The sequence below is a fragment of the Ovis canadensis genome, chromosome 2 (genome assembly GCF_042477335.2).
Source record: "Ovis canadensis isolate MfBH-ARS-UI-01 breed Bighorn chromosome 2, ARS-UI_OviCan_v2, whole genome shotgun sequence".
NCBI lineage: Eukaryota > Metazoa > Chordata > Mammalia > Artiodactyla > Bovidae > Ovis > Ovis canadensis.
The window spans coordinates 223,864,075-223,889,786 of NC_091246.1; the positions used below are offsets into that span (position 1 = coordinate 223,864,075).

Genomic DNA, 25,712 nt, shown 5'->3' on the forward strand with positions numbered 1-25,712 from the left:
ACCCACAGTGGATGGAGAAGAGAAATAAAGGGAGGAAAAAAGACCTCGTAAACAAGGCCTTTTCACCCCCTATTCCTTGGCCTCGAAAAGAATTCACTTAACACTGCCTTAACTGCAGGCCCTGGCAAGCAGTCTGCTGTGGAAGGGAGCTGGAGGGCTATGCCTGACCCATCTCCTGAGTATGAGTACACGTGTGTGTGTACATGCTCAGTGGTGTCTGACTGTTTGCGACATGCCTCCTCTGTCCCCCAGGCTCCTCTGTCCCTCGGGCTCCTCTGTCCATGGAATTTCCAGGCAAGAATACTGCAGTAGGTTGCCATTTCCTACTTACTTCTCAATACTACATTGCCCGAAATTTGATTACTGTCAAGAATCTCTTAATCCCTGCCCAGGCATTTTCAGATCTATAGACAGCACTTCAGTTTTTATTGAAAACACACTTGAATGATAATAGCAGCCAAAGTGAAAACTGTTAATTATCTAGTATGATCTCAGGTTATAAGAATGTTTCAGTAACCTGTCAGAAACATAAAGATTCTTTGACTTATTTGTGTTTGGGAGATGACTTAAAAAGTATGGAAGAGTTCTGTACATGGCAGAAGATGACTTCCCTACACCTTCTGAGGGCGAGAGGGAAAGGTCAGCTCTCAGAGGAGGGAGTGGATGGGCCAGGGAGGTACCCCAAAGGTGTCTGCCATAAATGCAGTCACTTTTCAGTAACTAACTTCAGTCGGATTGCATATATTTTCAATTTATTGTTGTCTTTGTTAAATGCAGCGAATATGTCCTGGACCTGCTAGAAAGTGGACGAGAGAAGTTTCTTGTGTTTGCGCACCATAAGGTGGTTCTGGATGCAGTTACTAAGGAGCTTGAGAGGAAGGTAAGCACCCTTGGAAATTCAGCACAGGATGCTTTTCTTGTTTGCGTTGGCTGCTGAGTTGTTTTGAGCAGGCTGAGGTCAGATCTGAGCAAAGCAGTGAGATGAAGTTTTCCAGAACCATTGCTGAAGACTTTCTGAAGGATTTTTCTTGCTTTTAGAATCATGAACATGTTTGTTTTAACCCATCTTAAAAAATTTTTTTTTAATTTTAATTGCTTTGAAAGTGAAAGTGTTAGCTGCTCAGTCGTGTCCAGCTCTTTGCAACACCATGGACTGTAGCCAACCAGGCTCCCCTGTCCATGGGATTCTCCAGGTGAGAATACTGGAGTGGGGGGCCTTTCCCTTCTCCAGGGCATCTTCCCGATCCATGGATCGAACCCAGGTCTCCTGCATTGCAGGCAGATTCTGTACTGTCTGAGCTACTAGGGAAACCTTCAGTTCAGTTCAGTTCAGTCGCTCAGTCATGTCCGACTCTTTGCGACCCCATGAATCGCAGCACGCCAGGCCTCCCTGTCCATCACCAACTCCCGGAGTTCACTCAGACTCAGGCCCATCGAGTCAGTGATGCCATCCATCCATCTCATCCTCGGTCGTCCCCTTCTCCTCCTGCCCCCAATCCCTCCCAGCATCCGAGTCTTTTCCAGTGAGTCTACCCTTCACATGAGGTGGCCAAAGTACTGGAGTTTCAGCTTTAGCATCATTCCTTCCAAAGAAATCCCAGGGCTGATCTTCTTCAGAATGGACTGGTTGGATCTCCTTGCAGTCCAAGGGACTCTCAAGAGTCTTCTCTAACACCACAGTTCAAAAGCATCAATTCTTTGGTGCTCAGCTTTCTTCACAGTCCAACTCTCACATCCATACATGACCACTGGAAAAACCATAGCCTTGACTAGATGGACCTTTGTTGGCAAAGTAATGTCTCTGCTTTTCAGTATGCTATCTAGGTTGGTCATAACTTTTCTTCCAAGGAGTAAGTGTCTTTTAATTTCATGGCTGCAATCATGATGTATAATTATAGGTACATGTGATCTGTCTGTACATGCAATGACTGGGATGAGTCTCTGGACAATGATGCTGAGTAGAGACCACAGCCCAGAGTTTACATAGCGTTTGACTCTATATAGCATTTCTGACATGGAACATTTTAAAAATGCAGGCCAGATTAGTAGGGTGAGAGGGAAGTAGGAGGGAAGTGAGCACAGCTATAAAAGGGCCACAGAGCATGCCTGTGTGGTTAGAACCATCCACTGTCTCCACTGTGAAGGCAGATATGTGAAAACCCACATGTGGGATAAAACTGTATAGAACACATATACATGAGTCTCAGTAAAATGGAAAATTGAATACGGCCAGTGGATTGTGTCAAAGTCAGTCTCCTGGGTATGATATTATGCTATAGTTTTACCAATATCGGGCTTCCCTGGTGGCCCAGATGGTAAAGAATCTGACTGCAATGCAGGAGATCTAGGTTTGATCCCTGGGTGGGGGAGATCCCCTGGAGAAGGGAATGGCTACCCACTCCAGTATTCTGGAGAACGCTGGATAATTCCATGGACTGGGGAGCCTGGTGGGCTATAGTCCATGGGGTCACAAAGAGTTGAACACAGCCCAACGACTAACAATACTTCAACTTTTACCAATATTATCACTGGGGTAATGGACAAGGAATCCCTCTGTTTTATTACTTAATACACAAACCTACAGTTCGGTCAACACAAGGTTCAGTTTGAATGAAAAGGCCAGAAAAAAGCTCGGAAAGCAGTTCAGAAGACGCCTGTTGGAGCTCGGAGCCCCAGCAGCGCAGTTCAGAACACGCCTGTTAGAGCTCGGAGCCCTGGCAGCAGGGTTCTCTGCGCACCCCTGCCCAACCGCCTCTCCCCCTGTTCCTGCAGCGCGTGCAGCACATCCGTATCGACGGCTCCACCTCCTCGGCTGACCGCGAGGACCTCTGCCAGCAGTTTCAGTTGTCCCCGGGCCCCGCCGTGGCTGTGCTGTCCATCACCGCCGCCAACATGGGCCTCACCTTCTCCTCGGCTGACCTGGTGGTGTTCGGGGAGCTGTTTTGGAACCCGGGGGTGAGGCGCCCGCGTCCGGGCGGTTGGGGAGGCGAGAGGCGGGGCTTGTGTGCGCTGTCCCTGGTGTTAGCTTCATGGCCCCTGGTTGTCCATCAGCTTCATAAACAGCTCTTAGGTCTTCACAACCCCTGCTTTGTAGCAGGATTATCGACTCCATCTGATTATCAATGGGTAGGCTCACGTGCTGAAGGAACCTCCGGATCCACCTCTCCGTGAAGACGCTCAGAGAGCATAGCTGTCACTTAAGGAGAGCACGTGGCAGCCCCGGCCCCAGGCCTCTGCCTTCCCACCCTGAGCCCCTTTTATCCACCACCCCTGGGAGCCACTTTAATGATGGGGCCACAGCAGGGAGACCATGGTGGGCGTTCCCTGGACATGGCCACAGTGCCCACTGGCCTTATCTGATGAGCTGACTACTGTGGCAACAGACGGAAGACATTTGTTGGGACTTGTAAAGTTTTCTCAACTCCAGAAAGAAGGTCTTTCCCTCCTGACATCCTGACTGGGTGTGGCTCTCACTGCCACACACTGGCAACGGCCATAACAATGACGATGGGGGGCTTAGAGGCAGAAGGCTTCTTAGAATAGAAACCTCGGCTGGTGGGTTTCATTGTTCGTTGTAGGGTTTACCACGGTATAAAAAAGCCACCCTACCCCCGAGCCTATCTGGCCTCTGCCGAGGTACAGTATTTTTATCTATTTAGAAGATAACTTTTCATTCCATGGAGGAGGACAGAAAGTATGCCGGGTCCCCTTTGTCACAGCTGGTGGCAGAGCTGCAGCTCAGCCTCCGTCCACAGTACCCAGCACCGGGCCCAGCCCTGGGGAGCCATCCACAGCCGCAGCTACAGATTGAGTTCCCCATGTTGCCCAGTGCTGTGTTTGCCTCCCCCTTTTGTCAGACGACAGGTTGTTTGTGGGCAGAGGCTCGCAGGCCCCCAGCCGTGTGACACACTGTGAGGAGGCAAGGCTGTGATGGCCCGAGCAGCCTTGACCTGCCTCCATCCCTCCCCACGCCCCGCAGGTACTGATGCAGGCTGAGGACCGGGTGCACCGCATCGGACAGTTGAGCTCCGTGAGCATCCACTACCTGGTGGCGAGAGGCACGGCTGATGACTACCTCTGGTGAGGCCGCTGGCTGGCCCAGCAGTTGGGCTTGACACCAGTGATGTATTTTCTTTGCTCCCTGAGAGCCTCTGCTTTGCGGGAGCTCTCCAGGGACCCACACAGAAGACTCACTGGTAGTGCCCTCCCCCTTTCATCATGACCCTGTCTGGCCCCTTTGCAGCATTACTGTGACTGGAGGGGGGTGGGGGGAATGCGGAAACCTTACAGAAATGAGTACTTGGCTCCTTCCCACTGACCTGAGAAAAGGGAGGAGAACTTACTGGGATGAAATGTAGGTGAAAATTTATTTGTAAAATACTCTGTTCCCAGATGTGAAGGCTCTTGCTTAGACAGGAAACACCCCCGTTGTCCCCTCGTGATGTCGCTGGTACTGTAAGGCCACAATTTCAGTGCTGCTGCTGGGCCATCCAAAGAAAGTGGCTCACTTGGGTCATGCAGTGCTTTCTTAGCAGAACTGGGATAAAATTTTCAACTCTATGGAGTTTCATATCCATTACCTAAGAGAAAGATCTCAAAATGCTCTCTCCTAGTTCCATTTCTTCCTTCCTGATAATAAGTTTCTTGATTATCTAATTTGTTTCCACTGCCTACCTCTGTTTCTAGCACGATGACTGAGGCATCTGACCTTTACTTTGTGTGTGGCTTCTTCTTCCCTGTCTCTGTTAGTGGATTTGTTATTCAGGCAGCTCATAACAGCACAAGGTCCAAAATTGTGTTGTAATGGCATTTATTTCATACACATCTCCCAGCAGAAAGAGCTTTGAGTCTGATATCTGCGCCCTGACTTGGTTGGTTTACAATAGAGAGGAAGTAGGTGTTTCAGAATGGGTATTTGTGCCTGGAGAGCTGCAGAGATGTGAGACAGTAAGCTGTCCCATAAGCTTGTGGGGGTGGTCTTGTAATCAGTCTGCTGGGTCCATGCACTACAGCTCCTTTCTTCCCCAACAGGCCCCTGATTCAAGAGAAGATTAAAGTTCTGGGTGAAGCCGGGCTCTCTGAGACCAATTTTTCAGAAATGACAGAAGCCACAGATTACTTCTACAAGGTAACACCCATGGCTCCCTGCACTGGGGCATCCTGAGGTTTGGAACAGGAAGGTGTGAATCACTCCTGGAATCTCCCCCAGACTGAGAGCCGAAATAAACAGCTACAGTTGTTCTCAGGTCAATCCATGTGTGCATCCCTTTATGGAGAAGTGCTGACATTAACTTCTGCTGCTTTTCACATACCCTCCTAGATCCTCCTAAAACCAGGGCCTCCAAATGCAGCCATCAGGCCAAACTGACAAAAAACTCCCGGTGCAAACTGCTAAATTGTTGCAAAAAGTACATAGCACCACTCAGCAGGCTGGCCACCAGAACATGTCCCCAGGCCACAATGGGGAGTGTTTCACACAGGGTGTTGCTTTCATGTACATATTTTCCCCTCTGTAGCTGCATTTTATTCTCAGTGTCTCCTCCTTTTATAAAGCGGTGAACAGAGATTTGCATAGGAGTAAGACTAGCCCACAACTGCCCTGCAAATCTCTGTTTACCCACTCCACTATTCTTGCCTGGAGAAGTCCATACACAGAGCAGCCTGGTGGGCTACAGTCCATGGAATTGCCAAGAGTTGGACACGGCTGAGTGACTAACACTTTCACTTTCACACAAGCTTGCCCACAGTCACGGGTCACGTGAAGCCAGCTCAAGGCAGAAGGCTTCCGGGCTTGGCCAGCATTCCCTGTGTGACAGCCTCTATTATTATCAAGGAGAGTAAGAGGCCCATGAGCATCCTTCCGTGACCGGCTGGGCCTTGTCAGAAGGGCTGAGAGATCTGTTTGCCTCTGGCGAGAACAGCCTGGGCCCTGCAGGCCTGCCCTGGCCTAGCTCTCCAGCCCCATGGCGGCCACGGCCCTTCTTCCTCCATTTCCGTGAAACAAGGAAGAGAGGAGTGAGAGGTGCGAAGACTCCCAGGGCTGGTCTCCATTCACCTGCTCAGGTGGTTGACGAGGAAGGTGAGAATTCAGGAGGTCCTGAGAGGATTGTTTCTAAAGAGTGAACTTGGACAGAGGGCTGAGCCTTGAGCTGAAAGGCAGCCTTGCTCTTCAGAAAACTGAGGTGCCTTCTTCCTGTGGAATCACTGAGCATCAAAGCTGAGTTTAAATCGACACAGTCTTGTAGGTGATTCTAAGACTTGTCTGAGGGTGTGATCTTTACATTTACTTCAAACTAAATTCTTTTTTTAGGATGTAATTATTGGGATAAATTATACTCGGGGAGATATAAATTATAATATAAATTATCCTTACAGTTAATCAGCCAATTTTAAAAAACAACTTTATTTTTAAACTTTTTAAAGAACTCTCTAATTCAGTTGAATAATGACTGTTTTGACAGAGCCTTGCTTATTATTTGCCCTTTAAAAAGAAAGAGCCTTATTTTTAAAGGATTCTCAACTAATAAGAATAGGTTTATTTATAACTCATTTATTTATACTAGCCTGACACTCAGTTGCTCTGAATTAATTAAGAATTTCTGCCTAAAAGTACAAATGCAAGATAATACAATGGAGTTTATCAATATTTATTTTGATTAGTAATTAAAACTGAAAACTTTATAAACTGTTAGGACAAGAAAATGTTGCCTCCTCGTATAGGAGCCAAAAGCAAAAAAGGTCATGTCTGCCTGCCTGCTGAGAAGGGAAGTGAAATATTTGTCTGATCTTGGAATTTGCTTCCCTTTGTGTGTGCTCCAGATTAGCACAGAGCTTTGCCATCACAGATGCCAATGAACATGGACAGCTACTTCTATCTGGAGTAGGCTGCCTTGTGAGCAGCATTTCCTTGACTTTCAGTTGCCCAGACAAAAGCTTGATGAAGGTTATCATAGAGGGGGGCACATGGCTGCTATGAGCCTGATCTTAATTACCTTTAATGTCATGCCCCATCTGAATATTTGGGATCCTGAATGGCGAGCGAACATAGGGCACAGGTTACTGAATAATCTAGAGTCCTTGCAGGATCAGTTTTTAAGAACTTAGCATCACCGTGGAAGGCTTTCATGAAAGCAAAGAAAGAGTGGCTAGTCGGGTTGAGACCTGCTAGGGCCTGGAAGCAGACTTGGTGAGGTAGACACAGGGTGCCCAGTGACGTGACAGGAGAATCTTAGTAGAGGGCAGTCTAGAGGGAAAAATCAGGCCTGGGCCAGACCTGTGGGCAGGTGATGTGGGAAGAGGCCTGAGGCAGGAAGTGCAGTGAAACCGTTTCAGGTCCAGGCAGGTACAGAGCCATGTGGCCCAAGTAAACAAACTGCCTGCGAGGTACCTAGGAGGGATCAGAGGGAGAAGCCAACCTTGATGTGTGAGATATGGAATCAGGATACCCCCGTGATCACAAGCCTGGGGGACTGGGTGAGAAGTGGGAGACCATCAAAACCAGGGAACAGGAGCTGGTTCGGAGATGTAGGATTAAGGTGAGAGATGGCTGTGGTTTTTAGACAGGCTTGGTTTTATGGACCTGTGGGAAGTCACTGGAGATACTGAATATGTACGTCTGGGTTGAATGATGGTCAGGCCTGGGAGCTGAGACAGAGAAGAGGTCAGCAGAGGGGTGAAAACGAGCCCGTCGTGTGTTGTGGTCATAACCACTGGGTGTGATTTTAGCCCTACACTGTTGTCATCAGCACATAGGCACAGGTGTAATCATTGTAACTTTAGGGCAGTCAGAAATGGGTGCATGTATCTACTTATCAGTACGTCAAGTGTGTGTTTTATAACCACTCTGAAAATTAGGTATAAACCATGGCTGAACACACTGATTTGGGAGTTGACTTAGCAGTTTAACTAACCTCTTCGTGGAAAAAGGCCTTGGAGGAAGTGAGAGCTTGGGAGCTATTTCATCATTGAGATAGTGATTTGTAATTTAGAAGGGAGAAGCATTCCCAACATAAATTAGTGTGCGAGCAGGTCCTTTGTTGCTTTCACAACCATTTCTTTTTTTTTTTTCCCCCAACAAGCAGTAGAGAAGAAGCCAGACATGAAGGCAGTAAGGCTGCTCGAGTGATAGTTTACTGAGCTGGTCCCACAGAGGTGGAGGAAAAGTCAACATTGATGCCTGGTTACTGATGTCTTTTCTTCCTCTGATGAAGGACTCAAAGCAGCAGAAGATCTACGACCTATTCCAGAAGTCCTTCGAGGAAGACGGAAGCGATATGGAGCTCCTGGAGGCAGCAGAGTCCTTTGATCCAGGTTCCCAGGACACGGGAGACACACTGGATGAAAGCACATTGACAGGCAGCCCAGTGAAGAAGAAGAAATTTGAATTTTTTGATAACTGGGACAGCTTTACCTCTCCTCTATAAAGAGGAGGGGGAAAAAGCATTAAAAATCATGGCATTTATTAAAATAACGTGAGGCTTTTTATTTTTTTTGAAGCGTATGCTCCTCTCGTCCTTACTTCAGTGTTGGTCTCTGTCTCCAAGCCCAGTGGGTTACCAGGCCAAGTGTCAGCATTTCCTTTCATTATGTGTGGGTTTGCCTGGGTCTTAATTAATCTTAGCTTGACCTACCGAGAAACAGATAGTAGGTCGTAGTAATGGTGAATCATGTTCTTTAATTAACAAGGTGCTTCCTCCACAGCCCCTGAAATCTAGATTTTTTTAAATGTATTGATTCAGCAAATATTTATAGAGCACTTAATATGTGCCAGGCCCTGTTGTAGGTGCTGACAGGAGTTCACTAAACAAAGAAGGAAAGTACACGCTTTTGCCAAGGTTATCATATTAACAGGAGGGGCAGTATTTTTCTATGAAGAAAGGTAAAGTAAGCTAAGTGTGTAGAGCAGGGGTTGACAGGCTTTTTCTATAAATAGCCAGAGAGTAATTAATTTTGCCTTTATGGGTCAGGATGTTTGTGTTGGAACCACTCAGCTGTGCTGCTGTGGTGCAGAATCAGCCATGGACGATCCGGAAACAAGCGACTATGGCTCTTTTCCAATAAAACTCTATTCCAGACACTGAATTCTGTACTTCATATAATTTTCATATGTCATGAATTACCATTCTTCTATTTTCAACCATTTAAAAATGTAAAAACTGGACTTGGTTCACAGGCCCTACAGAAACAGGCAGTGAGCAGAATTTAGACCACAGACCATAGTTTGCCAACCCCTGGTATAAAGTAACACTGTCCAATAGAAACAAGACATAAGGCACATATTTGATTTTAATTTTCTGAAGAGCATTTTTAAAAACAAAGAAGGACCAACTGAGTAATACTTTAACCTAGTACAGTCAAGGTACTGTCATTTCAACATAATCACTATTAAAAAATTAAGAAACTTATCATTCTTTTTTTGAGGGGGGTTGCTCCACTAGGTCTTCGTTACTTTTGCACAGGCTTTGTTTAGTTGTGGTGAGCAGGGGCTACTCTTTGTTGTAATGTGTGGGTTTTTCATTGTGGTGCCTTCGCTTGTTGCAGAGCATGGGATCTTGGCTCGTGGGCTTCAGTAATTGTGGCACACAGGCTCAGTAATTGCGACTCATGGGCCTTAAGAGCTCAGGCTCAGTGGATGCGGCACACAGGTTTAGCTTCTCTGAGGCACGTGAAGTCTTCCCAGGCCAGGAATCGGAACCAATGTCCCCTGCATTGGCAGGTGGATTCTTGGCCCCTGTACCACCAGGGAAGTCTGAACCTTTTCATTCTTTTTTTTCATACCAAGTCTTCAAAATCCAGCGTATGTTTGACACCCATACCAGCACATCTTAGTCTGAACATCCACGTTTCCAGTGACCACTTGTGTCTGGCAGCTCCTGTGTTGGCACCACAGCTTTAGAGAGGGGAGGGAGGAGTGGAGTAGCACATGGGAAGAGTAAGGCGATGACATTGAAGAGAGAGACCGAGTCCAAATGGCGTAGCCCTTCTGGGTCCTGGTAACGGGTTGGTTTTTTAATTTCATCCTGAACATGAAGTCACTGACTGGTTTTGAGCAGGCGTATGAGGCAGTCTGATTATATTTTGAAAAGATCACCCAGTTTGGTTGTAGAAAATAAATCGGGAAGGATGAGCAGAGGGACCAGTTGGTAGGAGGGGCTCCTGAGCTCTAGCCACTGACCACGGGGGACACTCTGGGGTGTGGTTGAACAGGGAGCAGTGTGAAGGAAGTGAGTGGTTGGAATCTGGATAGATCTTGGATGTAAAGCTGAAAGGATTTGTGGTTGGACTGACCGTGGGCATTTGAGGAAGGTAAGAGTCAATTCTGAGACCTTGGGGTTTGCCCTCAGCAAAGTGCTAGTACTCTTGGCCACTTTGAGATTAAAAAGATGGGAGGGAAGGGGACTTCCCTGTTGGTCCAGTGGCTAAGACACTATGCTCCCAATGCAGGGGGCCCAGGTTCAGTCCCTGGTTGGGAACTAGATCCCACACTACACAGCTAAGAGTTCACATGCCAAAACTAAAGATCCCACGTGCTGTGCAATGAAGATCGAAAATCTTGGCATGCCATAACTAAGACCCAGCACGCGCACACACACACACAAAGGTGGGAGAATAGAGGTTGGGGGGCAGGGAGAAGTCCACGGTTGGTTATGGTCTTACCAAGTTTGAGGTGGCCCCTGGACAAGCTGTGGCAGCCCTGGCAACTCTTGCCCAGCTTCCCTTGGAGGAGGAGCTTGCCGCCCAGCTGCGAAAGTATACTCAGCAAATAGCCTCCACCTGCCCACCACTTCCGGTGAATCTCAGGCGGCAGAGCACTTGATTACACCTTTCAAGGGACAGCATGCATCAGGGGCCGAGCAAGGTGGGTCTGGTGCAAGACACCTCCGGTGGGCGCTCTTCACTGCACAACTCTCACTTCACACTGGGTTGTCAGCCTCACAGCTCACTGCCTCTGCCCTGCGTCCTCCCACTTCCTTTCACAGGCCATCTCTGATAAGCCTCTTGCGTCCCAAACTCCATCTCAGTGTGTTTCTGGAAAACCCAGCCATAGCAAGGTTCATCCAAGCAGACATGTTCTGTGGGCAGTAGGGGATCTGAGTCTTCTAACTCTGCCTTCCCCTGCTGTGAATGGTGTTTATGGTCATGGGGACGCATGAGATCATCTAGGGGGTTGGTGGCTTCAGGAGCAAAGCAGATCTGACCCAAAGCCAAGCACTCCACATATGGGGTTGGGAAGAGGAGGATCCAAATGGGAGTTCAGGAAGTGGATTTTTTTTTTAAAGTGTTTAGAAAATGAAGGCATTGCTGCTCTAGTTGGTGGTGTGCAAAGCCAGGGGGCAGGCGTAAGTGCTGGCTTGGAGTGAGCCCCGCATTTGCTGGTGTGGATTCTTAGGTCTAAATGATTTTTAAAATTAATTTTTATTGGAGTATAGCTGATTTACAATGATGTGTTTTCATTTCGGCTATTGCTTCCGTTGTGTCCAACTCTTTGTGACCCCATGGACTGTAGCCCACCAGGCTCCTCTGTCCATGGGATTCTCCAGGCAAGAATACTGCAGTGAGTGGCCATGCCCTCCTCCAGGGGGTCTTCCTGACCCAGGAATCAAACCTGCATCTCCTCTGTCTCCTGCACTGTAGGCAGATTGTGTACCACTGAGTCACCAGGGAAGCCCCCAAAGCATATACACATATCCCCCCGTTTTTGGATTTTCTTCCCATTTAGGTCACCAGAGAGCACTGAGTAGGGTTTCGGGAGCTATACAGAAGGTTAGGCCCGAACGGTTTTGCACCGTGCTGCAGACGTGGGGCACTGACCAGGCCCATCACTTTTCACGTACGGACACGGTGAACCCCAGCCCTGAGGTAGGTAGCTGCCTTTTCACTGTGTAGATGCAGAAGCTGAACCGAGGGTGTCTCGGCTGGGAAGAGACAGAGCAGCGTGGCAGCCAGGCCCCCTCCAGGGCCCACTCTAGGGGTCAGTGTGCCACTTGGCCAGGGCAGGAGGCCCACGATGCTTGGTGAGGAGGGGGGATGGTGAGCAGTGTCTGTGAACCTTGCCTGGTCTCTCTGCAGGCCCCCAGTCGGCTCTCTGCTCAACAGACTAGGATGAGACCCGGGGAGGTACCCCTTTCTGTCTCTTTGAGCACCCTATCCTGGGCTCCCAGACCACTGCAGTTGAGAGAGGGGCTCTTTGGGGGCCACCCAGCCCCCTCACTGCTGTTCAGTCTCTCTGATCACAGCACAGTCTGCTGAGGGTCACATCCTCTGTAAGCTCCAGTCTCAGGGAATAACGAGGAAGACGCTGACCTTGCTGCTTTCTGGGGTCAAACCTGGCCTTTGATGACTTCTTCCTATTAATCACCATTATCAATTTCCTGCTCCTGACTTCCCCGAAGGGTCAGAGCTCTTCAGAAAGTCCACCCGAACACCTAAGCTTAAGGGGCATGAGATGCTTCTTCTGTCTTTCTGAGGGATTTTGGGATTAGCAGCTGAGGCTGCACCTGCTGGTTTATCCTGCCACTGAATTCCCTGTTGGGGCCCCAGATCTCCATGAATAATCAGGACTTTGGTTTCCTCATCACCCACTGACATTAGAACTACTTGTGGTTGTCTGGAGAAGATCCAGGACCAAAGGCCTGGGAGAGAACTCCTGCCAGGGCTCTCCCTTGGGCCACCTGAGGTTGTCCCACACTATCTCACTCCCAGCTTTGCATTTTATTTTTTAACTTTGAGAGCTGTTCCACCTGACCACATTTGTCTTTAACAACGAGTAATCTTGTTGGAAACTTCCAGAGGACAAATGGTCTACCTAAATTTTACTATCATTTCCTCCCAAACAGGAACTTAAGTATTTTTCTAAGAGTGATTAACATAGAGCAGAGGCTGCTGTTTGATCACATCAGTTCAATTGTTCAGCTGTGTCCAACTCTTTGAGACCCCCACGAACTGCAGCACACCAGGCCTCCCTGTCCGTCACCCCCAGAGTCCATCCAAACCCATGTCCATTGAATTGGTGAGGCCATCCAACCATCTCATCTTATGTCGCCCCCTTCTCCGCCTGCCCTCAATCTTTCCCAGCATCAGGGTCTTTTCAAATGAGTCAACTCTTCGCATGAGGTGGCCAAAGTATTGGAGTTTCAGCTTCAACATCAGTCCTTCCAATGAACAGCCAGGACTGATCTCCTTTAGGATGGACTAGTTGAATCTCCTTGCAGTCCAAGGGACTCTCAAGAGTCTTCTCCAACACCACAGTTCAAAAGCATCAATTATAGTCCAGCTCTCACATCCATACATGAGCACTGGAAAAACCATAGCCTTGACTAGACAGACCTTTGTTGACAAAGTAATGTCTCTGCTTTTTAATATACTGTCTAGGTTGGTCATAACTTTCCTTGCAAGGAGTAAGAGTCTTTTAATTTCATGGCTGCAATCACCATCTGCAGTGATTTTGGAGCCCCCCAAAATAAAGTCTGACACTGTTTCCACTGTTTCCCCATCTATTTGCCATGTAGTGATGGGACTGGATGCCATGATCTTAGTTTTCGGAACGTTGAGCTTTAAGCCAATTTTTTCACTCTCCTCTTTCACTTACATCAAGAGGCTCTTTAGTTCTTCTTCACTTTCTGCCGTAAGGGTGTCATCTGCATATCTGAGGTTATTGATATTTCTTCTGGCAATCTTGATTCCAGCTTGTGCTTCCTCCAGCCCAGCGTTTCTCATGATGTACTCTGCATAGAAGTTAAATAAGCAGGGTGACAATACACAGCCTTGACGTACTCCTTTTCCTATTTGGAACCAGTCCGTTGTTCCATGTACAGTTCTAACTGTTGCTTCCTGACCTGCATACAGGTTTCTCAAGAGGCAGGTCAGATGGTCTGGTATTCCCATCTCTTTCACATAAGCTGTATTAAGTCCCTTCATGAGCAGCAGCTCTGGAGAGCCAATTACATCACTGCATGGCTGTTGTCCATCTGCAGCGGACATGTGAACGATGCAGATATGGAGAAGGACAGGGTCAGTTGTGCACCAGGGAGCCTGTTGGCAGCTGGCCCAGTGGGGACAGAACCTCTGAAAAGAAATGCTAACAATCCTACAGTAAGTTTGCCCATGTGATTTTTGCTGTCCTGGGAGCTCATTGGAAAGAATACAGTCTCTTCATTAAGGACAAATTGCTGAAATGAGTCGAGGCTCCGGAAGCAAAAAGGTTTGGGATCATAGTCAGATCCTGAGTTTCAGAAAGAAGCGTTTCTCCCCAGTGTGTCCCAGTGCCTCTCCTTAGCCCCTGCATGATGCCCTTAAATCACACAGCTTGAGAAATGTTCAGAAGCCCTCTCCCATGAGTCTGTGGACATCCCCAGTTTTTGCTGTTTGGTCAAGTTGTTTCATTGCTTAGGACCTCATTTCCTGCTTCCATTAATAATCACTTCTCACTCCAGGAGTGTGGCTAGGATACGAGGGGTACACTTCAAAGTAAAAGTGAATGTGTAGGTGATTCTGAAACATACAGTGCCAGTTGGAAGAATCACTTCCAAATCAAATTATCAGATAACCTGCTGCATTCATCCCAGGGCCTGCCTTTGAGATACTTCCAGGTGTCAGGTCAGTGCCTGCCAGTGGGAGGGTGCTCAAGTTTGAAACCATTCTTCCTTTGTGGTCTTAGTATCATTAAGATGGCCTGTTGAGCCACTATCTGAGGCCTCCAGTTAAACTTCAGTTTCAGCTACTCTGGAGAAAAATTCCCCCTCCCCCCAAGATGTCTCTGAAGTCCTCCAAAGCAAATTCCATTTACCCCATGCAGCCTATATATTTTACGTTATACCTCCCCAAATGTATCTCTGAAATGTGTTGAGATCTGTCCAGCTATTTCTGTGATTCAGTAAAAGACATTTGGACTTATTTAGGTAGTGAATACCTTTGGGTTTAAGGAAGGATTTCCACACTAACTTCCTCCTTCACTCTGCAGTTCAGTCCAGACACGCACACCACCATCCACCATGTTTTCTGGAAATGTCAGTTGGAATGAAGAAAATCTGGGGGCATCTCATCCCACTCTTGTCCCCGCCAACAGTGTTCCCCTTAAAGGCCCTCTGCAGCTGTCTCTGCCTCTCCTCACCAGGTTGTCAAGTGAAGTCTGGTTCCCTGAATGACCCTGGTTAATTTCTGCCTCGAGGGCTGGCATCAGGAAGACTCTGAGAGGCAGTAAGGAATCCTGCTGGCCTCAATCCACTTGTGCGTGAATTAATCATGTCTTTTCCTACTTGGTTTCCCACAAGCCTTTTTCTAGGTCAGAGGGAGAGCTGAGAAACAGCTGGAGGTGCCGTACCCTCACTGCTGACTCTGGGGTTTTGCCTTATCTGTGCATTCTTATCTATTGGAAATGATGCTTTCTGAAGCTCTTTTCAAGTGAATTTTAAACTGCAAAGGGGATGAAAAGAAGTCCAATCTTATCTTTTCACCCTATTCTCTGACTTCTTACCAAGTTCAGGATTACAAGGTTAAAAAAAGGCTTAGAAGCTTAAGGAGGAGTCACTGACAGTCTCTCATACCTAACTTTTATTTTGGTGGTGTGTTTTCCAAGGGTAGGGGGTTTCTCCGAGAAGAAAATGGATTCCTTATCATCGCAGACAGCACTGAGAAGCCTGTGAGTCATAGTCTTTGGGGTATTATGACACCTTCTGCCTACATGCTCCCTACCCCAAACCATTCAACAGATACATTGAGTACCTGGCACTCTTACTCTTCTTTCTAACCTTTATTTGGGGGAGGCTAATGAAATAGAATATGCCAAAGAATTCATGAAACAAATTTACAATTTAACAAAATATAAAATACCTGTGTAACCATGACCCCAAAGTTGCAAATACAATATCTTCTAGAAGCTTTATTGTTTTGCTTTTAATGTTTAGATCAACAATCCACCGGAAGTTTATTTTTGGGTACAAGGGGTGAGACAAGATCAAAGTTAATTTTTTTCTATATGAAGATGCAGTTATCTCTGCACCACTTATTGAAAAGCCTGTCCCTTCACCCACTGCTCTATTCGTTATTATAAATCCTACGTAAACATTAATCTAGAAATGTCTGAATACAAAAATGAAAGTTCTATATCCCCACCCTACTCCCAGCCCTATTTCCTAGATGTGATAACTCTTTGGGATAACTCAACAATTTGGGATGAAACCACTGGTAACTTACTCCCTATACAAACAAATCTGTGTAAATATACATAAAATTTGTTTTTATAAAAATTATATCAAACTCTTCCTACTGGCAATGGCTCCTTTTATTATACATAACACATTTGGCCATTGTGTCATATTGATCTCCCTTATCCCTTTTAAGAGTGGCCAGGTAGGGACTTCCCTGGCAGTCCAGTGGTTAAGACTCTGAGCTCCCGCTCCAGGAGTCATGGGTTCCATCCCTGGTTGGGGAACTAAGATCCTACATGCCATGCAGTAAACGTGGAGAGAGAAGGGAAGAAGGAAAGAATCCATTTCTGACACCCAATTCTTCCCAGGTGTCCAGGCCTTGGCAGCTTTGCCCTCCTCTTGCTGGTCAGTCCCTCCCAGTCGAGCTGGGCCCACAGCACTCTCAACAGTCCTGTGCAGACTTCACTTTCATCTGTGGCCACCAGTGAAGAGTGAACAAAGAGCTCTTCAGGCACAAAGTGAAAAAACAACCAGGGGCCCAGGACTCCGGGATGAGCCCTTTCTGTCTGCACCATGAGATGAACATAGGATGTTGCATGCACCTCAGATTTCTTTCAAAAATACAATGTTGCATATGCCCCCAAGAGAACTGGTTGATGAAACAGCTAAAAGCACTCTTCCCTGGAAGCAACTTTTATTTATTTTTATGAAAGCAAAAAGTGAATTCTGTTGGCTCTGGTGGAGTGGGAGTGACTCAGCAGAGCTTTTGACGGAGACTTTTATGGGTACACATCACCATTAACAACCTGTATACCTGATGGTCCTTTAATGGGGATGAGATTTACGAGCCCACAGATAAGATAAATTGAGACTCCTCGCACAATTCTCTGAAGCCACTTAGAGCTGATTTCATGAGAGTGCTATTTGTACATCCTCACGCTTGCTATTTAAAGAGAATTGTTTGGTTTTGAAAAAATTACTCTGAACATGAACAATTTCCTCTTATAATGGAGTGTCTCATTTTCAGCCACTCTACTGCATTCCTACCGAAGCATTCTCTCTTCTCTTGCTTTTTCTTTCTCTATCTCTCTGAAGGTCAGAGACAGGGGAAGCTATACAGAAGATGGGGTGGGAGGGGGTAAATACACTAAAAGATGATCTAAACTAGACCCTAGACCCAACCCAGGAGAGCTCACCTCAGCTCAGGCTGCCCCAGTGCCAGGCTGGCTGTCCTTCCCCAGCTCCTGCTTGACTGAGAGGCACAGACTGGAATAGCTGGAACAGGAGGACCGTGAGACTGCTTGTTTTGCTTCTTTTTATTTTTTTGGCTGGGCCTGACCAGAGATTGAACCCAGGCCACACCACAGTGAAAGTGCTGAGTCATAACCACTGGTGTGCCTGCTAAGTCGCTTTAGTGGAGTCCAACTCTTTGTGACCCTAGGGATCATAGCCCACCAGCCTCCTCTGTCCATGGGGATTCTCCAGGTGAGAATACTGGAATGGGTTGTCATGACCTCCAAGGGATCTACCCTACACAGAGATCAAACCCTCATCTCCTTGCGTCTCCTGCATCGGCAGGCGGGTTCTTTATCACTAATGCTACCTGGGAAGCCCAAGATTTCACTTTCACCGGTGGCTCAGATGGTAAAGAATCTGCTTGTAATGTGGGAGACCTGAGTTTGATCCCTAGGTCAGCAAGATCCCCTGGAGAAGAAAAAGACAACCCACTCCAGTATTCTTGCCTGGAGAATCCCAGGGACAGAGGAGCCTGGTGGGCTATGGTCCACGCGGTCACAAAGAGTCAGACACTTCTGAGCGACTAACCGCTGGACCACTCGGGAATTCCCCAGTGCTTGTTCCTCAGCACTGCTTCACCAGTCCCATTTGTGTCCAATATATTTTAATTTATAGTTTTCTGGAGGCAGGGTATAGTTTGGGTAAAGAAATTTCCAGAAGTCATCCCCCAAAAGCAGTGTGTTTCTCTTCTGAGGGAAAAGAGACTGATTTCCTTGGCCCCCTGCCATCCTTCATCCTCGAGGCACAGAGAATGTGTGAATGGAGACTCTGGTGAAACTGAGGGATGCTGAGCACACCCTACTCCATCGGTGGTACCCACGAGGCAGGTAGCAACAGCCAAGACTTTAATAGTCTCATTGTGTTCAAGCTAAAGAAATTAAAGAGAAAAGAGATGGGCATATTTTTAAGGTAAAAGTAGAAAACAAATCTGTCATAGTACCCTGAGTGTGGGAGAACAGAAAACAGGACGGATAAAGCATTAAGAGATATTGAAATCAGGTATCATCATCTCAACAATAATAACCATCATTTAGAAATGCTCACTAGGCACTTCATAGAAGTTATTTAAGCTTCTCCGGTGGCTCAGAAGGTAAATAATCTGCCTCCAATGCAGGAGACCCAGGTTGGATCCCTGGGTCTGGAAGATTTCCTGGAGAAGGGAATGGCTACCCACGCCAGTATTCTTACCTGGAAAATTCCATCCACAGAGGAGCCTGGCGGGGTACATACAGTCCATAGGATCACAAAGAGTTGGACACGACTGAGTGATGAACTTTCATTTTTCAAGAACCTTAAATGTTATGGTATACTCATTTTGCACCTGAGGAATCAGCTCAGATCTTGTGACACGGTAGCAAGAGCACTTGTCTGGAAGTCATTCATTGGCTCTATGACCTTGGGCGAGTCCCTTGACCTCTCTGGGCCTCAGTTTCCACTTGGAGCTATATTAAAGCCTTTTTTAGTTCTAACATAAGTGGATTGACCTTGAAATGCAGAGAAGCCCAGACAAATAAAAATCCCCTTAAAAACTCATCATCAACATTATACCATGCAAGGTACCATTTCCCTATGCAACATGTATCCATTGCCACTGTCACGCCAGGCTCTGTGCTCAGTCCTAGGATGCAAAGGTGGACAACTGAGACTCTGTTTTCATGGAGTTCACTTGTGATCTTGGCTTGTGTGTGTGTGTGTGTGTGTGTGTGTGTGTTTTAATAGACTTTATTTTTTTAGAAAAGTTTAAGATTTATAAAAAGAAAAAAAAAGGTGTTGGGGGGCGCTCCCTGGGTCCAGTGGCTAAGACTCCATGCTCCCAGGGCAGGAGGCCCAAGTTTGATCCCTGGTCAGGGAATTAGATCCCACATGCCGAAACTAAGACTGGTACACCCAAATAAATAAATAAATAAAAATTTTTTTACTGAAGAGAAACTTCCCTGGCAGTGGTTAAGACTTCTTGCTCCCAGTGGGAGGTGGGGGGAAGGTTTAAGAGGGAGGGTGGGTATACGTATACCTCTGGCTGATTTACGTTGATATATGGTAGAAACCAACACAACATACAACAATTATCCTTCAATTAAAAATAATTTAAAAGAAAGACAAAAATAATAAACCTTTGTTAGTGAAGCAAAGGAAAAAGAAAATTCCATGCTTCTACTGCTGCTGCTGCTGCTGCTAAGTCACTTCAGTCGTGTCCGACTCTGTGCAACCCCATAGACGGAAGCCCACTAGGCTCCCCCATCCCTGGGATTCTCCAGGCAAGAACACTGGAGTGGGTTGCCATTTCCTTCTCCAATGCATGAAAGTGAAAAGTGAAAGTGAAGTCGCTCAGTCATGTCCGACTCTTAGCGACCCCATGGACTGCAGCCCACCAGGCTCCTCCGTCCATGGGATTTTCCAGGCAAGAGTACTGGAGTGGGGTGCCATTGCCTTCTCCATGCTCCTACTGCAGTGGGTACCAGTTTGATCCTTGGTTGGGGAACTAAGATCTCAAATGCCAGTGCAGCATGGCCTAAAAAAAAAAAAAAAATCAAAGCGATTATACACAGTTCCCATATACTTTTAAAAAAACCCAGGTCCCTCTGTTATTAACATCTTAATTAGTATGGTACATTTATTATAATCAATGAGCCAATATGTGCATGCGTGCTAAGTCACTTCAGTCGTGTCTGACTCTTTGCGACCCTATGCACAGAGCTTGCCAAGCTCCAGGCAAGAATACTAAAGTGGGTTGCCACGCCCTCCTCCAGGGGATCTTCCCAACCCAGGGATCAAACCCACATCTCTTATGCCTCCTGCATTGGCAGGTGGATTCTTTACCACTAGCACCATCTGGAAAGCCCCCAGTGAACCAATATTTATACATTATTATTAACTAAAGTCCACAGTTTATTCAGAGCTCTTTAGTTTTTTACCTAATGTCTTTTTCTGTTCCAGGATCCCATTTTACATTTACATTCATGTCTCCTTAAGCTCCCCTTGACTGTGACAATTTCTCAGACTCTGTTTTTTTTATGATCTTGATTTTGTAGGACACCTCACAATTCGCATTTGTCTGATTTTTTTTTTTTTCATGATTGGACTTCGGTTATGGGTTTGAAGCAAGACCACAAAACTAAAGTGCCACTGTCATCGCACCATATCAGAGGGACATGCTATCTCCATGATTTATAACTGTTGATACTGACCTTGACTCGGCTTTGCTAGTGTTTGGCAGGTTTCTCCACTGTGCAGTTACTCTTTCCTCGCTTTCCCATACTGTGCTCTTTGGAAGGAATCACTCTACACAGCCCACAGTTAAGGAGTGAGGAGTTACATCCCCCTTCTTAGAGAGCAGAGAATCCACATAAATTATTTAGAATTCTGCAAGAGTGAGTTGCCTCTTCTCCCCCATTTATTCATTTATTCAATCATTTGTTCACATCAGCATGGACTCATGGTCATTTATTTTCTACTCTGGGTTAAAAATCAACAAAACTTGATTTTCTTTGCTCAAAAATGTCCAGACTTATCCACTGGGAGTTCTTTCAGTTGGTTATCTTGTCTCTTTGACATAGCTCCATCACAGCAGGGTTTTTTGTTTTGGTTTTTAAGCACTTCCCTACTTTCTGGCACTACAACACTCCAGGCTCATCTTGCATATGTCCTTCAGCAGTCCTGGGATCGTCATTTCTCCAAGGAGTTCTGGCTCCTTTCATTGTAGAATGATATTAGAAACCAAGATCTGAGTGCGAGGTGTACACATTTCTAATGGACTTAGAGATTTTTTTTTCATTTTTGTCTAGTTATAAATACATACTCATTTTAAGAGATAATTAGAAAAATGCAGAAATATATAAAGACAAAACTCAGTTTAAATATCCCCACTACCCACAACCACAGGGCCTGCTGCTTTTAGAAGGCACAATGTATAAAGCGGTGAGATCTGAAATCGTATTTTAAGCACTTCTCTAAGTGCCAATGCGGAGAAGGCAATGGCACCCCACTCCAGTACTCTTGCCTGGAAAATCCCATGGATGGAGGAGCCTGGTAGGCTGCAGTCCATGGGGTCGCTAAGAGTCGGACACGACTGAGCGACTTCACTTTCACTTTTCACTTTCATGCATTGGAGAAGGAAATGGCAACCCACTCCAGTGTTCTTGCCTGGAGAATCCCAGGGACGGGGGAGCCTGGTGGGCTGCCGTCTATGGGGTCGCACAGAGTCGGACACGACTGAAGCGACTTAGCAGCAGCAGCAGCAAGTGCTAATGAGTGAGCAAATTACTTAAAATCTGAATCTTGTCTATAAATGGAGGAAATCGTACTTTCTTTGCAGGATTTCGTGAGATATACGTACGATAATGTCGATATGTGAAAGAGCTTCTGCTACACAGTTTGTCGCTACAATTTGTAAATCACCGTAAATCCGTCAGAGAGACCTCCGGCCACACTACCCTGGAGGCACCGGAGCGAGAAAACCTCCAGACCATAGAGTTCAGTTCCTATCTGGGCCTCCCATACACCACTTCCTCTCGTCGGCCCAAAACCGCGCCTGCGCACTTCCCATCTTCCTCTTGGGCTCGGATCTAGGTTGCGTTAACATGGTGAGTGTTGTTCAGGATGAGGCCTAAACGTCTATCCGCTTGCATCTGCCCCTTTTTTTGGTTTATTTGCCCTAACTTGCCTCTGCTCGCCCGTTCTGTCCCGTGTCCGCGATCTGCGTACCCTCGCCTGTCCTCTGGAACGCAGATTTGGGCGGTTTGGCGGGGGCTGGCGCGTCCAGGCTGGGTTCACCGGGTGCCCCTGGGCACCGGGCCCGCCGTGGGCCCTGGGTTTACGGGGATAGGGTTGGGGGGTGGAGAGCTAGGTGGGCAGGTGGAAGAATGGCGTGTGGAGGCGCCGAAACTTGATGGAGTGGCGAAGTCCCGTTCCTGAGTTCTAATATCTGCTTTCTCTCTTAATTTATTCTTAACAGGCGAAACGCACCAAGAAGGTCGGAATCGTGGGCAAGTACGGGACCCGTTATGGTGCCTCCCTCAGAAAAATGGTGAAGAAAATTGAAATCAGCCAGCATGCCAAGTATACCTGCTCCTTCTGTGGCAAAGTAAGATGGTCTCTGGACGCGAAGGGACGAGGGCGGGATGGTTTCCTTCGGAAACGGGTCCTCTCGAAGGAAGTTCATAAATAGTTTGCTGACTCTAAGTTGTTGAGCAGTGAGGTGCGCACACCCGTTGGTGACCAGTTTTGAGATAAGAGTGGTGTTTATATCTTCGGCCTTTGTCAAACGCTTTTCCTTTAAAGAAAACCATTTGGGAGCTAAAGGGGGGGAAATTATTTGACAGCCCCAGCCTAAGTCAAACCTCCTTTGTGGAATATGGTTCTGTCAACTTTTGTCTGCTGGTGTTGCTAGAGATTTTTGTTTACTGTGTGCAGAAATACTGTTTTTGGAGGTGGGGGAAGAGGGCAGATCATTCACATCCTTGGCTATGTCACCATGAAGAATGCAAATTTTGCACCAGAGACGCTGAAATTAGGGAAAAAAACACAAATAATCTCACAAAATACACCATTTCTAGCTTCCTAGTGTTATCAGACTCCTAGATATTTGTAAAATAAAAGGCTTTTCTTTGGTCATAGGAAAAATCGATTATCTTTTACAGACCAAGATGAAGAGAAGAGCTGTGGGCATTTGGCATTGTGGTTCCTGCATGAAAACAGTAGCTGGTGGTGCCTGGACCTACAAGTGAGTCCATTTCTTTACAGTGTTTGAAAGCGTGGGGGCCATGTCAAAATTCAGGTTTGTCGCTGGATGGGCTAATTTTAACAGATGTGCTAGTTGGGCTGACTGCTGAACAACACTTGCTTGGCAGGCTGTTTTTGTAAAAATTAAGAGGTCATTTAGCTTATTGCTGTACATGTGAGGCCATCTGGCCAACACACCTTTGCTATTCTAAACAGTATTGGTTGAGGTGCTTCCACTTTGTGACTGACAAGGGCCAAGTGATAATTGCAGAGAGAAACTTCTGTGTTGGTTGTTGATTATATTGGACTTTATCCAATTCTGGAAATTTAAGCCATCCTTGAAGGCCTCTAATCTGGAGATTCATTGCTGAACCTGAAGGCTGACATGGTTTCCCTTTAGCTAGCTTATAAACTCGTGCTGTCCAACATTCAGTTCAGTTCAGTCGCTCAGTTGTGTCCGACTCTTTGCAACCCCATGAATCACAGCACGCCAGGCCTCCCTGTCCATCACCAACTCCCGCAGTTCACTCAGACTCACGTCCATCGAGTCAGTAATGCCATCCAGCCATCTCATCCTCTGTTGTCCCCTTCTCCTCCTGCCCCCAATCCCTCCCAGCCTCAGTTTTCCAGTGAGTCAACTCTTCGCATGAGGTGGCCAAAGTACTGGAGTTTCAGCTTTAGCATCATTCCTTCCAAAGAAATCCCAGGGCTGATCTCCTTTAGGATGGATTGGTTGGATCTCCTTGCAGTCCAAGGGACTCTCAAGAGTCTTCTCCAACACCACAGTTCAAAAGCATCAATTCTTGGGTGCTCAGCTTTCTTCACAGTCCAACTCTCACATCCATACATGACCACTGGAAAAACCATAGCCTTGACTAGACTAGACGGGCCTTTGTTGGCAAAGTAATGTCTCTGCTTTTGAATATACTATCTAGGTTGGTCATAACTTTTCTTCCAAGGAGTAAGCGTCTTTTAATTTCATGGCTGCAGTCACCATCTGCAGTGATTTTGGAGCCAAAAAAAATAAAGTCTGACACTGTTTCCCCATCTATTTCCCATGCATTAGTCACATAGTAAAATGATTTGGCTAGTGTAGTTAGAACTTTTGGTTTTTGTTAAATTTAAAATTGAAGCAGTGTAAAATACTGGAAAATGTTGAAATGATGTGGACATATATATATAAGCACCTTGTTGGGGTTCTGTGTGGACAAAAGGGAAAATGGAGAGCGCTCTTGATTGTGATGGATAAATGAATTAGGATTCATCTGCCACATGCGGTGGAGTGGTTTTTCAGGTACAGTGCCTGAGTGTTGTAGGAAAACATTGTTTCCTCATTTCCACAGTGTGCTTTAGTCAGCTGTGCTGCCTTAGACATTGTTTCCTTGACATCTCTCATTGTACCATCCTTCAATTTACTAGTTTCTTCTGACATTCTGCCCATTCCTTGTTAGTGAGTGTAGTCAGCCTCTCTCAGTCATTCTTTGCTGCTCATTTCGTGCTCTCCTGTCTGTGAGCAGTCAGATGTATGCAATGGCCAGTGGATGCCGTCGTTGGGGTTGCATTGTGAGTGTGAGGCGTGTTCCCATCTGCCACTTCGCATGCGACTAGTGTGGAACCAACCTTGTTTTTCTTTGCAGCACCACCTCTGCTGTCACAGTCAAGTCTGCCATCAGAAGACTGAAGGAACTGAAGGACCAGTAGAAGCGCCACCATCGATAACGTTGCTAGCCTGTAATAAATGGGTTAATTTATCTAACAGAATTACGTTGGCTTGTTAATTTTATTGCTTAGATGTTCTTATTTGCATTGCATTATTTTTGCTTTCTAAAATAAGAGCTTAATTAAAATCCTTTAAATTTTTCTTGGGAAAACATGCTGAGGTGGGTTGTAGTCCAGTTGCTTTTTTTTTCAGTAGTCAAATGATGTATGGCATAAGATTATGAGCCTAAGTCATTTCAGATAGACTTCTTTGAAGTAGATTGGTCCAGAAAATGCAATTTTTAAATCACAGTTAATATGTATTTTTTTAATATTTTAAAGGCTAAGATGACGTATACTGCCTGTTAACTTGTGGTGTTTTATCTGATCATACATTGACCTTGTTTGAAATGTTTGGCACGGGCCTTCAGGAATGGGATTTTGGATTAGCATAAGGAGGTGAATAAGCATTCATTGGCTGTGGTTAAGAAGCACCAGTTCCACCAAACTGCCTGGGTAGTTGTATGGTTAACCTCTTCTGCTTTGGTTTGCTGAACAGTGTGTGATAGTGGAATGGAGTATATGATGGAAGCTGGGATTTCTAATTTGGAGTCTTAAGGCTTTTGTGTTAAGTTTGCTTGGAATTTGGGTGTGATTCAGTTTGTAGTAGAGAATTAGAATTTTGTAAGAGGTGAGGTAACATTTTAACATTTGCCTTGTCTGGGTATTCTGAGCATGGAGTATCATTTAATACCGTGACAAGTAAATGAAGTGTAGATAATAACTTCATTTACACATGACCGTTATATGACTTGTAAATCATGAAGCTGGCATTTCAACCCATGCATTCTTGAC

At 46.3% G+C, this 25,712-nt stretch overlaps 2 protein-coding genes and 1 long non-coding RNA gene across 4 annotated transcripts in view; 2 read left to right on the top strand and 1 right to left on the bottom strand.

The window, feature by feature from the left end:
• The window catches only part of SMARCAL1 (SNF2 related chromatin remodeling annealing helicase 1), a 53,746-nt gene extending 44,665 nt beyond the window's left edge, over positions 1–9,081 (top strand). For both annotated transcript variants that reach the window (XM_069574524.1, XM_069574525.1), the window contains exons 14-18: positions 778–880; positions 2,773–2,955; positions 3,980–4,080; positions 5,032–5,128; positions 8,211–9,081. In XM_069574524.1, the coding sequence (XP_069430625.1) occupies positions 778–880; positions 2,773–2,955; positions 3,980–4,080; positions 5,032–5,128; positions 8,211–8,423 (697 nt within the window). In that variant the 3' untranslated portion in view covers positions 8,424–9,081. The remainder of the gene's footprint in view (positions 1–777; positions 881–2,772; positions 2,956–3,979; positions 4,081–5,031; positions 5,129–8,210) is intronic.
• A 186-nt stretch (positions 9,082–9,267) lies between these two features.
• Positions 9,268–17,463, bottom strand: LOC138432872 (uncharacterized). The gene is made up of 2 exons (XR_011254011.1): positions 17,342–17,463; positions 9,268–13,724 (listed from the first exon to the last, which is right to left on the bottom strand). It is a non-coding gene; the product is annotated as an uncharacterized lncRNA (long non-coding RNA).
• A 3,485-nt stretch (positions 17,464–20,948) lies between these two features.
• Positions 20,949–24,920, top strand: RPL37A (ribosomal protein L37a). Its single transcript, XM_069574527.1, has 4 exons — positions 20,949–22,021; positions 22,393–22,521; positions 23,078–23,160; positions 24,797–24,920. The coding sequence occupies exons 1-4, from the start codon at positions 22,019–22,021 to the stop codon at positions 24,858–24,860; spliced, it is 279 nt and encodes a 92-aa protein (XP_069430628.1). The 5' UTR covers positions 20,949–22,018; the 3' UTR covers positions 24,861–24,920.
• Positions 24,921–25,712: the final 792 nt, after the last annotated feature.